The sequence below is a fragment of the Melopsittacus undulatus genome, chromosome 6 (genome assembly GCF_012275295.1).
Source record: "Melopsittacus undulatus isolate bMelUnd1 chromosome 6, bMelUnd1.mat.Z, whole genome shotgun sequence".
NCBI lineage: Eukaryota > Metazoa > Chordata > Aves > Psittaciformes > Psittaculidae > Melopsittacus > Melopsittacus undulatus.
The window spans coordinates 81,522,156-81,535,828 of NC_047532.1; the positions used below are offsets into that span (position 1 = coordinate 81,522,156).

The 13,673-nt window shown below is 38.2% G+C and overlaps 1 protein-coding gene across 2 annotated transcripts in view; it reads left to right on the top strand.

Annotated features, from left to right (window-relative positions):
- SMARCA1 (SNF2 related chromatin remodeling ATPase 1) overlaps positions 1-13,673 on the top strand; it is a 35,702-nt gene that overhangs the window by 14,022 nt on the left and 8,007 nt on the right. Inside the window, exons 14-22 of one of the 2 annotated variants that reach the window (XM_013128839.3) lie at positions 1,144-1,276; positions 2,273-2,421; positions 3,061-3,180; positions 6,676-6,786; positions 6,986-7,099; positions 9,497-9,619; positions 11,147-11,279; positions 11,681-11,799; positions 11,977-12,189. In XM_013128839.3, the coding sequence (XP_012984293.1) occupies positions 1,144-1,276; positions 2,273-2,421; positions 3,061-3,180; positions 6,676-6,786; positions 6,986-7,099; positions 9,497-9,619; positions 11,147-11,279; positions 11,681-11,799; positions 11,977-12,189 (1,215 nt within the window). Of the gene's footprint in view, positions 1-1,143; positions 1,277-2,272; positions 2,422-3,060; positions 3,181-6,675; positions 6,787-6,985; positions 7,100-9,496; positions 9,620-11,146; positions 11,280-11,680; positions 11,813-11,976; positions 12,190-13,673 lie in introns of those variants that run through there. The other variant, XM_031048235.2, reaches the window with a different exon arrangement.

Genomic DNA, 13,673 nt, shown 5'->3' on the forward strand with positions numbered 1-13,673 from the left:
CATTTCCAGGAGACAACAGTGAACAAAGACTAGGGGGCTGTTAATAATAGCAAAGAATTAAAAGCATGCAGCTTTTTATTCCTCCCTTTTGGGAAAGCTTTTGCAATCCACCTTGTTTCTGTGTGAGTGTAAAATCATTTGGTGGTGATACCAGGGGAAAAAAAACACCCAACCTTGTCTTTGGGTTACACATACTAAAATCTATTTCCAAGTGCTGAATATCAAAAGATCAATGATTTTTCATGTAGAATAATATCACATGATCATTCTTGCATGATTGGGGGTCCTGGAATTTGTTTTGTTGTTGTGGGGTTTTTTTGGTTGCTTGAATACATCAAGTATTTACTGTGAATAACTCATCATTTACTGTGAACAGCTTTTGATACGCATGTTGACTACTAGTAGTAGACTGACTTCCTGGAAACTGATGAGTGTGATTTGTGAGCTTTAGTAGGATTTTCAGGAAGAAATGAATATTATGCAGGGCAGTAAAAGATTTAATGACATGAGCCATAAAGGACAGTCAGAAAATCATGGTACCAACAAGCTTGAAGGCCAGTTTAACTTTTTTTATTTAAGAGGGCAAAATAATATTCGTGTTTCCCAGAGAGAATAAACACAAGTTTTGTCACAAATAAATATAGAATGTTCGTTGTATGACTTTATTTGCTGTGTATTGTATGTGAGCTGTATGAACTATGTATTGGTACTTCAATGTTGGGACAACTACAGTAGTGAAGCAGTGGCTGCATGGACTTTGCCCATGGAATTAATATACTTAAGCTAGGGGTGTAAAATCTCAATATTTAAATCAAGTGGGAGAAGGAGTTTGAAAGTGGGGCAGATGTTTGTGTATGTATACTGCTGTATTTCCACTTTCCCAGCTGCAGTCTAGACAGACATTCAGTCATGCTCATTTACAGTGAGGTAGATGTGTTTATTACGATTGAATTACCTGAACTTAAAAGGTATAATAGCCAGATATAAGTAAATATTACTATACTGGTTTTACATTTTTGTATAGTCTTGAATAAGCAAGGAACCAAGAAATCTATGCTGGTTTCAGTCTGCTGTTTCTGCAAGCTAACTGTCTATTGCGTGTGAGATTTTGTTGCTGAACACTCACTGATTTATGTTTGTTAGGATCGTGCGCATCGTATTGGTCAAAAGAAACCAGTACGGGTGTTTCGACTAATCACTGATAATACTGTTGAAGAGAGGATTGTAGAAAGAGCTGAAATAAAACTGAGGCTGGACTCTATAGTTATACAACAAGGTATCAACTGCTATATATGTTTGTCTGCAACACAATTGTTCAGTCCCTGAAAGTATGGGTTAACCAACTGTACAAATGTACAGTATGAGAGAATGCAGGCCTTGTGTATAATAGCAGTACACTAAATCAACCAAAGAAACTGTGATGTGTAAGTTATGCACTTGTTCAGCTGAAAATGATGAAAAAAAGTGTTAGCCTAAATAACATGGGCATAGACTTACACTAAAACTCTAAATGAGGAAAACAAAACTACAGCTGAATAGATAATACTTGGGATATGCTAAAAAAGAAAAAGATGTTGTTTGACAGCTAAAAATAATTACATAGATGTGCTTCTTCCCACATCTGAATTTATTGAACATAAAAGCTGCTTTGTGTGTCTTTGTTTAGACCCTCTTAGAAAAACAGTTTCACAAAAACTAAGGTTTTCAAGCTGAGTTTTGAAGGTTGGTTTTATTTCCAAAAAGATGTGCTATTGTAAGGATGCTGATAAAAATATTGGTGTCTGTTGAAGAAATAAGAAGTGAATTTTTGGGACAGAAACTAGAAATTTGGGAAGAATATTCAGAGATTTGGGTTGTAATCAATGAAGTGAGCATAGCAGTTCTTAATGGTTATTACAGAATACTTTGCCACTTTTCAGCTTGAAATAAGGGTTTGCTCTTGTAAGTTCAGCTAAGCTTGTAAGAATAAAATCTTAAACATGAAATTTGGATTATCTGAATGTGAAACATCCTTTGTTATGTCTTAATCTAAAGTTTCATTGGGTTTTTGTTTGGTTTTTTAATTTATTTTTATTTATTTTATTTTTTATTTCCCCTCAAGTCCTTGATTTCTGTCTATTTTCAGCTAAAGTGGAATTAATTTTTCTTGTATGGTTCTTATGATTTTTCTTTCTTGTTCTGCTGGTGATATAAAAAAACAAACCCTACTGCTTGCATGGTCCTGCTCAAACTCTTGTATTATAACTTTTCAATATGTTTCTTCTAATTTTAGGAAGGCTTATAGACCAGCAATCCAACAAACTGGCAAAAGATGAAATGCTGCAGATGATCCGGCATGGAGCCACGCATGTTTTTGCTTCCAAAGATAGTGAGCTGACAGAAGAAGATATAAACACTATTTTAGAAAGAGGTGAAAAGAAGGTTAGAGAACAGTTTCATATAGAATTTGAAGTGTGTCAAACATTAAATATATATGTGCACAAAATAGAAATGAAATCTGGTTATGTAAATATATTTTATGCCCAATTATTACTTTATTGTTCATAAATATTTTATGGCTTATGACAATTTTGAAGAGTCGAATGAGTGAGTTATAATTACTTCAGACTGCATCTGCAGTTATAATTACTTCAGACTGCAATTACTGCATCTTAAGCGCTGTTTGTTTCGTGGTCTTTACAAAAGACAATAAATGGCATAATTCGTGTCTAATACACTCAAAACCTGTATGGAACTTTATTAGGGAATAGGTAGCTCTATGGAAAAATGAACTGTCATTTCATTTCCAAAGAGTTGGGCATAAATTGAGTTTAAATGTAAAAGTTAAGTGATACAGTTGCAGGGCTACATTCCTGCATAATAGATTTAGTTTAATGGAAAGTCTTGGAGTCAGATTGTTCAAAATTGAATAGCATCATGGGTGTCTCTTGTTACAAGAAAAATGTAAGTAAAAGTTTGAATTGGAAAAAGACCCTGGGAATGTTTTAATAATGATGAAAGCTGATTTTTTCAGAAGAGCCTGGCTTGAGCGAGCCTGAAAGTATCTTCTTGTACTTCTAGACAGCTGAAATGAATGAACGATTGCAGAAAATGGGAGAGAGCTCCTTACGAAATTTCACTATGGACACAGAAATGAGTTTATACAACTTTGAAGGTGAAGATTATAGAGAGAAACAAAAGGTAATTTTTTCCCAAACTCTTTTAAGATGAGTTTAGAGTCAAGCATAAAGGCCACAGTAAAAATTTTATGGCTCTAAAGGTCAGAGCTACTGAAAAATTCACTTGGCTCTGCAGAAGAATCAGTATTCTCAATTTTCGTTAAATTAGCTTTCAGCCCTGCTGTTTTTCTTCACAAATTTTATCCTTTCTGCATCAAAAATACTTTGTTGCATCCCTCTGTACTGCAGCAGTCAGTATTACATTGCCACGTAACAGAGGGGGAAAAAAACCAGGCCTGATGATGATTTTATCTATAGAACTTGGATTTAAGTCTTCTTTGTGTAAAGGTTTTAGTCATAAGCATTAATGTGAACTTGTTTGTACAATGATTTACCCAATTCTAGAAGGATCATCCAAAGAAAGAGGTATTATTCAGCATCTCACAATGTCAGCACTGTACCTATGTGTTTTGTATGAGACATATAGCCAAGATATCCTTAAGGTCTTGTCTGGAATCAGATACATGAACTCTTTATTTTTTGACTACAGAATGCTCTTCTAACCTGGGTTTCTTATTAATTTTAAAGAAGCATAGAATCATAGAATAGTTAGGATTGGAAAGGACCTCAAGATCATCTAGTTCCAACCCCCCTGCCACGGGCAGGGACACCTCACACTAAACCATGCCACCCAAGGCTTTATCCAACCTGGCCTTGAACACTACCAGGGATGGAGCATTCACAACCTCCCTGGGCAACCCATTCCAGTACCTCACCACCCTAACAGGAAAGAATTTCTTCCTTATGTCCAATCTAAACCTCTGCTGTTTAAGTTTCAACCCGTTACCCCTTGTCCTATCATTACAGTCCCTAATGAATAGTCCTTCCCCAGCATCCCTGTAGGTCCTTTCAGATACTGGAAGGCTGCTATGAGGTCTCCACGCAGCCTTCTCTTCTCCACACTGAACAGCCCCAACTTTCTCAGCCTGTCTTCATACAAGATGTGCTCCAGTCCCCTGATCATCCTCGTGGCCTCCTCTGGACTTGTTCCAGCAGTTCCATGTCCTTTTTATGTTGAGGACACCAGAACTGCACACAATACTCCAAGTGAGATCTCACAAGAGCAGAGTAGAGGGGCAGGGTCACCTCCTTTGAGCTGCTGGTCACGCTTCTTTTGATGCAGCCCAGGATACGGTTGGCTTTCTGGGCTGTAAGTGCACACTGAAGCTGGCTCATGTTCATTTTCTCATCAACCAACACCCCCAAGTCCTTCTTCACAGGACTGCTCTGAATTTCCTTTTTGCCCAACCTGTAGCTGTGCCTGGGATTGCTCCGACCCAGGTGCAGGACCTTACACTTGTCATGGTTAAACTTCATGAGGTTGGCATCAGCCCACCTCACAAGTGTGTCAGGGTCCCTCTGGATGGCATTCCTTCCCTCCAGCCTATCAACAGAACCACACAGCTTGGTGTCATCAGGAAACTTGCTGAGGGCACACTCAATCCCACTGTCCATGTCACCGACAAAGATGTTGAACAAGACTGGTCCCAACACCGATCCCTGAGGGACACCACTCGTTACTGGTCTCCAGCCGGACATTGAACCGTTGACCACAACTCTTTGAGTGCAACCATCCAGCCAATTCTTTATCCACCGAGTGGTCCACCTATCAAATTGATGTCTCTCCAACTTAGAGACAAAGATGTCATGTGGGACAGTGTCGAACGCTTTGCACAAGTCCAGGTAGATGATGTTAACTGCTCCACCCCTGTCCATCACTTTTGTAGCCCTGTCATAGAAGGCCACCCAATTGGTCAGGCAGGATTTCCCCCTAGTAAAGCCATCCTGGCTGTCACCAAGCACCTTGTTGTTTTTCATGTGCCCTAGCATGCCTTCCAGGAGAATCTGCTCCCAGATATTACCAGGCACAGAGGTGAGACTGACTGGTCTGTAATTCCCTGGGTCATCCATTTTCCCCTTCTTGAAAATAGGGGTTATATTTCCCTTTTTCCAGTCATCAGGAACTTCACCTGACTGTCATGATGTTTCAAATATGATGGCCAGTGGCTTTGCAACTTCATTTGCCAGCTCCTTCAGGACCCGCGGATGGATTTCATCAGGTCCCATGGACTTGTGCACATTCAGGTTCTTAAGATGGTCTTGAACCAGATCCTCTCCTACAGTGGGCCCAAGATCTTCATTCTCACAGTCCCTGCATCCGCCTTCCAAGACTTGGGTGCTGCGGTCAACAGCCTCCTTCTTTTCTCGATGGGTTAGAGGGGAAGCTTGAGGCCCCTGTGCTGTTTGGGCCTGGAGCAAGCAGTCCTGCTTCCTCTCAGCTTCCCTGACACCTTGCAGCTTACTGACAGCATCCCGTAGCTCAGCCACCTGCTGCAGGAGGACCTCCATCAGGGAGCAGTGAGCGCAGCCCTGTCCATTCTGCACCTTTCCCTCACCAGACCAGTGCAGGCACTCTTTACACTCCAAGCTCTGCACCGCAGCCTCTCCTCTTACCGGCTCTGTCTGGGTGCCTATGCTGGCCACCACTGGGGCGGCCAAGGCAGAGCTCCCAGACCGGACCCTGGGCATACGGCGAGTGCTCACCATCCCGCTCGCCTGTCCACACAAACTGCCTCGACCTGCTCTGTTTGCCTGGGTAGGTTTTTAACCTCTCAGGGCTGGTGCTGCTCCTCCTGTCTCCACCCCCAGTGAGTCACCTCCTCGGGCAGGCTGCGCTGCCGGCTCCTGGGCAAGTCCTATCGAGGACTTGAGGCTCCCTCCTCAGTGGCTCTTGTTGCTCTGAGGTGAGGCTCCTGGACGCTGATCTCCCCCTGCTCCACTCCGGTGTTGCAGGCGTTCTCTCTCAAGCCATTCACCTCAGCAACTCAAAAAAGAGTAAAGAAACAGTTAGAATAACAAAATACGCAATGAGAGCGTAGTGGAGCGTATGCAGATGTAAAAGTTCTGGTTTTGTATTGATAATATCATTACAAGAAACCAGTTGAACACAGCATAGTCTTGAAATAGACTTTAGTAATTTCATTCAAGTAATTTAGTAAAGATTAATTTCCTGTTAATGTTGTTTTGTTGCTTGTGGGTTTTTTTGCCAATGTTACGTAGTCTCCGTAGAGGTTATTCATTGTGCTCTTTAGAGAAGCAGCAAATAATTAACATCACAAGATACAGATTCAGAGCCCAAGTCCCCGGTCCTTCCATTTTGTTTTAGTAGATGGAATTGTAACCTTACTCAGGTGTAAGTAGAATACTGTGAAAGGACCCATCCATGCCACTACACTGCCTTATTTGTGCATAGTCTTTTATGTGTTTAAATATATGTTATAATCAGGTATAATTGCTGGTTTATTTTTGGGCTGTTAGAGTATCCAAATTGAGCACAACAATTAGATTTGCTGTACACAGCTCTATTTCTGTTTTGCAGTGCCATGTTGGGTCATTATTTTTGTGCCTTTAGGAAAGCATACAGTTACTTTACTTTTTTATTCTATACTGCATGTAGCTAAGCATGATGGAATGGATAGAGCCTCCCAAACGAGAACGCAAAGCTAATTATGCAGTCGATGCATATTTCAGAGAAGCCCTACGTGTCAGCGAGCCCAAAGTCCCAAAGGTAAGAAGTTGGCAGGTATAGACAGCATTTTATATTGGTCTTCTGCTCTTCTTCTCTCCCGTGTTGCATCCCCAGCCTTCACCCTGTGCTGGTAATAAAATGCATGTATTTACAAAGGGATAGGTTGCCAATGCTGCTGAATTATGGCAGTTTAATTGCACAGAAATCAAGCTTATATATTGTTAATGTGTTTTTGAAGGCTCCTCGACCTCCAAAACAACCAAATATTCAGGATTTCCAGTTTTTCCCACCACGGTTATTTGAACTTCTGGAAAAAGAAATTCTGTATTATCGTAAGACTATAGGATACAAGGTAATGCTTTTGGTTTGTTTTTTCCCCCCTCTTCAATTTAATGAAATGTATTTGTATTCTTTACAGATTTACTGCAACCCTGACAATAGCTAGATGAAGTAAATGAGACAGCAGCTGAAAAATATATATTATTCTGGTCTTATTTTTTTTGCAGTGTGCTTCTCATTGTAAAGGAAATAGCTTAAAACCCCCATTCTCCTGTTTCTTTTCTGCAGTGGAACAGAAAAAATAATCTACAATTCCTTCCTTCATTAAAAACTCTGTATCTGTGTAGCTTTATGGTGTGTTCCTGGCAAGAAAGTAGAGTAGAAAAAAGTGACAGTTCTGATGCTTCATATACTTCTTCTCAAAACCAAAAGTGTGAGGTGTGGTCTAAGGGGAAAAAGTGATTTTTGGCAAATATAAGATCGCTTTTCAGGATATGATTTTTCTTTTTTCCTTTTGTGTGAGAGTTTTTGTGTATCTTGTGCAGAAAGTCAGGAAGTAGTTTAAGGTAATACTGGAGTTGACTTTATGTTGATATGAAGGTAAGTGAAGTGACATCAATTTTCCTTGCATTTTGCTGGGATATAAAATGTTCAAAGGTGTGGAGAAGTCTGAATGTATTACTACTGTAAAAAGAAAATGTGACAACAGGCTTATCTTATTTTTCTCTTCCTACTGTGCCTTAGCTAAATTTCTCCTGCCTTCCTGCTGACATACTGGACAAGCACTGAACACAGATTCTGTTTTGATGTTGCTTTTCATTACTTGCGCCAGTATTGGCTGAGTAAATAAAATGGATCTCCTACTTGCAGACATGTAACTTAGTTTGAAAAGCCTCATGTTTCATGGCAGGTTGCAGCAAGAAGTCACGTATAAAATGTGTTGGAGAATGTAAACTTGTCATCTGAAGCAACAGATAGGAAATTCGTGTTGCCAAAGAGTAGAATTAATATTAGTAAAATAAACTTTTAAGGAAAAGCAGGTGTCTTAGAATCTAGTTTGAAGCAAGAAGAAATTTATGTGAAAGGCAGGGTAGAATTAAGTCAAGAATTAAAGGAAGTGTAATTAGCTTAGGGATAGAAATGATTCAATTAATGCTTCAACAAATAAGGCTGAGGGAATTGCTAATGTTGACAACATGCCTGTAAAGAGAGAGGTGTTTCTGTCCTGTTAATGAAATCTGTCAGACTAGATAGGTCAAACCTGAATACTTTCAATCTTAAAAACTTAGTATGACTGTTCACTGGTGGTGAAAGAGATAAATGTGATTAAGATTTTTCTGCTTTGAAGCAGAAGTATAGCTTTCCATCTGAAGAGTGTTTATTAAAACTGAAGACTGCCATAAGCAACAGCAGAAAGTATCAAATAGGTAAAAAGCCAAGCTTTATGTGTCAAGCTTAACTTGAACTACCCAAACCAAAAAGTTCTTAGCCAGACATTAAAAACAGCTCTTAACTTCCTTTGCCTTTTGCTGCAGAAATACCTAAGGTCTACAGAATCTTCACTGGGTACTGCTTTCTGCCTTGTTTGCTGTTACGTGCCACGTAATTGGAATACACAGTTTAAAGGTCACAAATACTAAATTGGTGCCAGTGTGGAGAGGGACAGATAAATGTTGGTAGGCCTTGTTTACATGATGCTGTCTCTCTGGTCCTTACTTTGACAGTGTGCGTAGGTTAATAGTTAAACCTGTCAGAACTTAGTATTTCACTATAGTCATACAAATTATAAGCTGTTGGATGTAAGAGAGCAGATCCTTAGTTAATGAAAAGTCATACTGAAATCAGTGAGCTGTGATGGCTGGCACTAGGTGAGGCTCCTTTTCTCACAATTTCCCTAAGTTATGGTGTGTAGAAGTGGGGGGGTACAGGGCATAACAAAATTATAACATGTTTGACAAGATCTAGTCCTACTTTTGGCAGGAGTGGTTAAAGCAACAAGGTCTGAATCTAGGTAAAACGATTTGGTACCTTGTACAGAGCAGTGCTTTAATATTTAATAGCATTTCATATCATTTACGTGTATTATACAGTATTTCTCACTGAAATTTCTTAAAGAAAAATAAATAAGACCCTTCTGTTACTTCTAGGTGAAGATGAAACTTAAAGAACTTGTGAGACAAGAGGGAACAAACATAGATAAATGACAGTATTTGATATTCTTGGAGGATATTTTCAATTTTGGAACAGTTTTGTAGCTGAATACTTTTATGATGGGTTGGTTTCTTCAGGGTAGCCAAAGTGTGGGGTGCTGGTTTTGTTCTGTTTTTGTTCTGTGACAACAGAATGCTTAGTGGGTGTGGATGGTATGAGATCTAATGTGCTTATAAATTGTAAACCAAGGTTGACATAAAGATGTATGGTCTCTTTAATGATGTTACTGCACTACTGCTTATTGATCCCCTGATTTTAGGTCCCCAGGAATCCTGACCTCCCAAATGCAGCTCAAGTACAAAAGGAGGAACAAAAGAAAATAGATGAGTCTATGCCTCTGAATACTGAGGAAACTGAAGAGAAAGAAAAGCTTCTTACACAGGTGAAGTAAAAACAGCTGAAGTATTTCATCATATGTTTTTAACACTACAGAGTATAAATATTAATAATGATAAATATGCACAGGAAAGCTACACTGATGGTACAGAAAGAAGAAATGTAATGATTTTGCTTGGTTTTGCTTTGTGGGACCTTTTCTGTCCTTGAACAAGTTTCTTAGTCACATACTATTTCCTTGAACATCTGCAACGTTTCCGAGGGAAGGCCTTGTATAGTTGGATGCACTTGGTGGGTTTCTCCTTTGTGTATCTACCTTGCATGTTTTGTATCAAAAAGGGTTTTAATCAGAGAGGTCAAGCCTCTCTGTACTTTAAAACAAGTACTTTATTTACACAGATGCATAAGACACTTCATTAATTTTATACTAGTTGGGATGTTAGACGTGTTCCTTTTGTACTGGGGCTGAATCCCTGTCACCAGCTAGTTTCTTGGCTTTTTGAACTGTTATCCTGCTGAGTAAGCTTATTAAAAAGCTAAATGTTAAGGAGAAGGCTGTGTCTTGAAGTAACAGGATTTTCTGATTCAGGATATTTCCCGTAAAAGAATTGGGGTAGTGTACCTGGTGAAGAAATGCAAGGTCACTATTTGACTATTAATTTCACCTGTTTATAGTGGAGGAAGTATTTCAGCTGGTGCTGATAAGCATGTCAGTACTGCTGTTAATGATTAAAAAGAAATACATGTGTATGTTGACTTCTTGTAAAGATGCTAATTGTGGAGTGAGCTTATTCAGGTGGAGAACTGACACAGTTCCTTGTAGGTGTATTTCTGTGATGGAAGAAACTCAATGCACTACAAATCACTGTTCAGGCACGTGATTTTCTTGTTTGCTTGCTTGTTCTTGATGTTTTCTCCTTTCCCTGTCTTTAAATTGTAATGTCTCATTCTTGGATGATGTTTTTGTGCACTGCATCTCACTTAACTGTTGTTCAGTTTTGGATACATTTCTTCAGTACATAACAAATTTTCTGTTTGACAGTGCTATAGAGTTTCCACCTGAATGCAGCTTTTTGGACTAGAGATCATTTCTTGACATACTTATGCTTTCATCCAACTGTTTGGTTCAAGGTTTGTAAATGTCTGAAGTAGGAGCTCTTGCTTTGGATACTTGCACTACTCTAAGAACTTGTAATGACACTTGCATTGCTGCACCCTATACTCCAAAGTTGCTTATATCTGTTGAAGGGTGACTTAAAATTATAGTAACCTGTTACTGAGCTAATTTCTTTGGTGAATACCACCTAAAAAGTTTAAAAAGAAAGAAGAGGAAAGAGTTCTTACTAATGCATGTGGAGTCATGCACAGAAATAACTCTTTAGACTATTAAGGATTCAGTAATAAACCCTGGGTAGTACAAGTTTATGGAAATCCTGAAAGACCATTAACCACCGTAATTACGTGACATTGAAGAGGCATTGCCAATTGTGGCAAATGGTACATGAGTAAGGCAAGAAGTTAGCAAAATGTTTCCCTTCTGCCTGGTAATATCTTGATTTCTTGCTGCTCACAGGGTTTTACAAACTGGAATAAGAGAGACTTTAACCAGTTTATTAAAGCTAATGAGAAATATGGCCGTGATGATATAGACAATATTGCCCGTGAGGTGGAGGGCAAGTCACCTGAGGAGGTCATTGAGTATTCAGGTTTGTGATATTTTGAAATAGTTCTTACTAACGTGGCATCACCATCATTTTGCTACATGTTCTTTTAAAATTACAAGATGTAGAATTTGGATGTATATAGGAATAATAGTTTGAAGTGCATGATGGGTCTTTTCAGAAGACTTAATTCTGTTAGAAAGGTTGAATTTGCAGCATAGAAATACACCTTCAGCTGCCTTTATTCCTTCTTAGTCAAAATTTAGAACTTGGCATAGTTAATTAACATTGTCTTGTAGAATCATGAAGTTGTCTTATAATGGCAACATGCTTCTTTATGCTGTGAGTATATATGGTATTTTAGCTAGTACCAAACAAACCATGTCTTTGTTTTTTGTATTTACACAAAAAACTTGCCTTTTACAAATTATCTTTTGCATTTTTAGCTGTCTTCTGGGAACGTTGTAATGAACTACAGGACATTGAGAGGATTATGGCTCAAATTGAACGAGGAGAGGCAAGAATTCAGCGGAGGATCAGTATCAAGAAAGCTCTCGATGCCAAAGTAATCATTGCAGGTTTTTGTTTTCTTCCATATTCCTTCAGAAAATGAATAGTTGGGGATGGGAGTTCTAGCATTTTATATAGCATATACCACATACCAATAACCTGCGCTAATATGTAACAAGTCCTTGATGTGATATCATGTATTTAATAGTCCTCATTTTTGTTTTGCATTCAGATTGCAAGATATAAAGCACCTTTTCATCAGTTACGTATTCAGTATGGAACAAACAAAGGGAAAAACTACACAGAAGAGGAAGACAGGTTTTTAATATGCATGTTGCACAAGATGGGCTTTGACAAAGAAAACGTGTACGAAGAACTAAGGCAGTGTGTGCGCAATGCTCCTCAGTTCAGATTTGACTGGTTTATCAAATCTAGAACTGCCATGGTAGGTATCAGTCACATGAACTGTGTCAATATATCATGTATTTGGTTCCATTTTTTTAAAGATGACCATCACATAAAATTTGGATTTGTGCCAGATTATTGGAGGCTAAGAAACAAGTGCTGGAAGAATAACTTCATTTTTTATTCTTATTTCTAGTTTTTAGTGAAATAACCTTTTCCCTTAGTACAGCAAACAGTACAGCTGAAACAACCATCAGGAAACCTGCCAGGCTGAGGTCCCATGTTACCCAAAAGGATTGATGCAGAGATAGACTATTGTTACCAATGTCCTTGTTACGTTTATTGTAAACTAAATGTTGTATCAAACAGCGTCTCATAAAATATGACTACTTTTCAGAATTAGTGGACAATGTTAAAGACTGAAAACATCTGAATTCTATACTGTTTTTCTAATATTGGTAGTTAATTTCTAAAAGCATGAGGAAATTAGTGATTCATGTAAGAATCATTGAAGCAATTTGTAGTAGTGAGTAAAGATTATCCCATGCAAGTGCTTCAGCTTCTTTCATGCTTTCCTGAAGACTTTGTTAATACTTAGAGAATATAATACAAGTTAGATTTCTTTTTTTGTCTGCTTGAATACAAAACCACATTGCTCTTGCCTGATACGAAAGAGTCAAGCACACTGTCCCTTATACAGCTGTTACAGTTTCTCCCCATTGTCTTCTAAGCAAATTAAATGCAGTGCTGCAGTCACTTAACTTAAATGCCACTTTGTACACAAATCTGGATTTTCTAGTAGTTTAGTGTAACAGTTGGAGAACCTTTGTGCCTTATTGTTTACTGCCTTCATTTCCTGGCCTCAGGATTTGTTTATAAAATGTTCTTTCAGAGTTCTGGGTATGGTACCAAGAAGGAATAAAACATAAAGCATTTAAAATGCGTATTTTAACAGGTGGGAATATTTTCCCAGTGCTACTTGTAGTTATGCATTGCATTTCTGCTTGATATTTTGTCAAAGTGCTTCTGGATAGCACAGCAGTGAGCCCTCAATTAGAATTACAGGCTTGATGTGCTAAAATGTCTGTTTGAAGACATATTGTTTTGTTAAATTATGTCCTTGAAGAGAGGAACCTCTAATATTTAGTCTGTTAGGAAGTTTCTTTTAAATTGTGGAGGAACCCATTTAAGTAAATCATAGAAATGGGTACTAGAAATTAAAATGTAGCTCTACATTTAATAGTAGTTGATGTATCGTTAGGTTGAGTAGAGTTAAATATTCAGTTGAAATCTTGTAGATCCTTATATTCTATATAACTTTCTTCTTTAAAAGACATGGGAGTTATTGCTAAAGTGTAGGAATATGTTCTTTGGTGTCTAATGTTGAAATTGAGGCACTGGGCATATAGTGAAACTTTTGGCCTATGTTTTCTCTTAAAATTCTATTCATTAATATTTAATTTCTTCTGCTGTTACACAGTTGAATAGTATGAAAATATCAAGTTAAAGTAATCTTTTCATTTT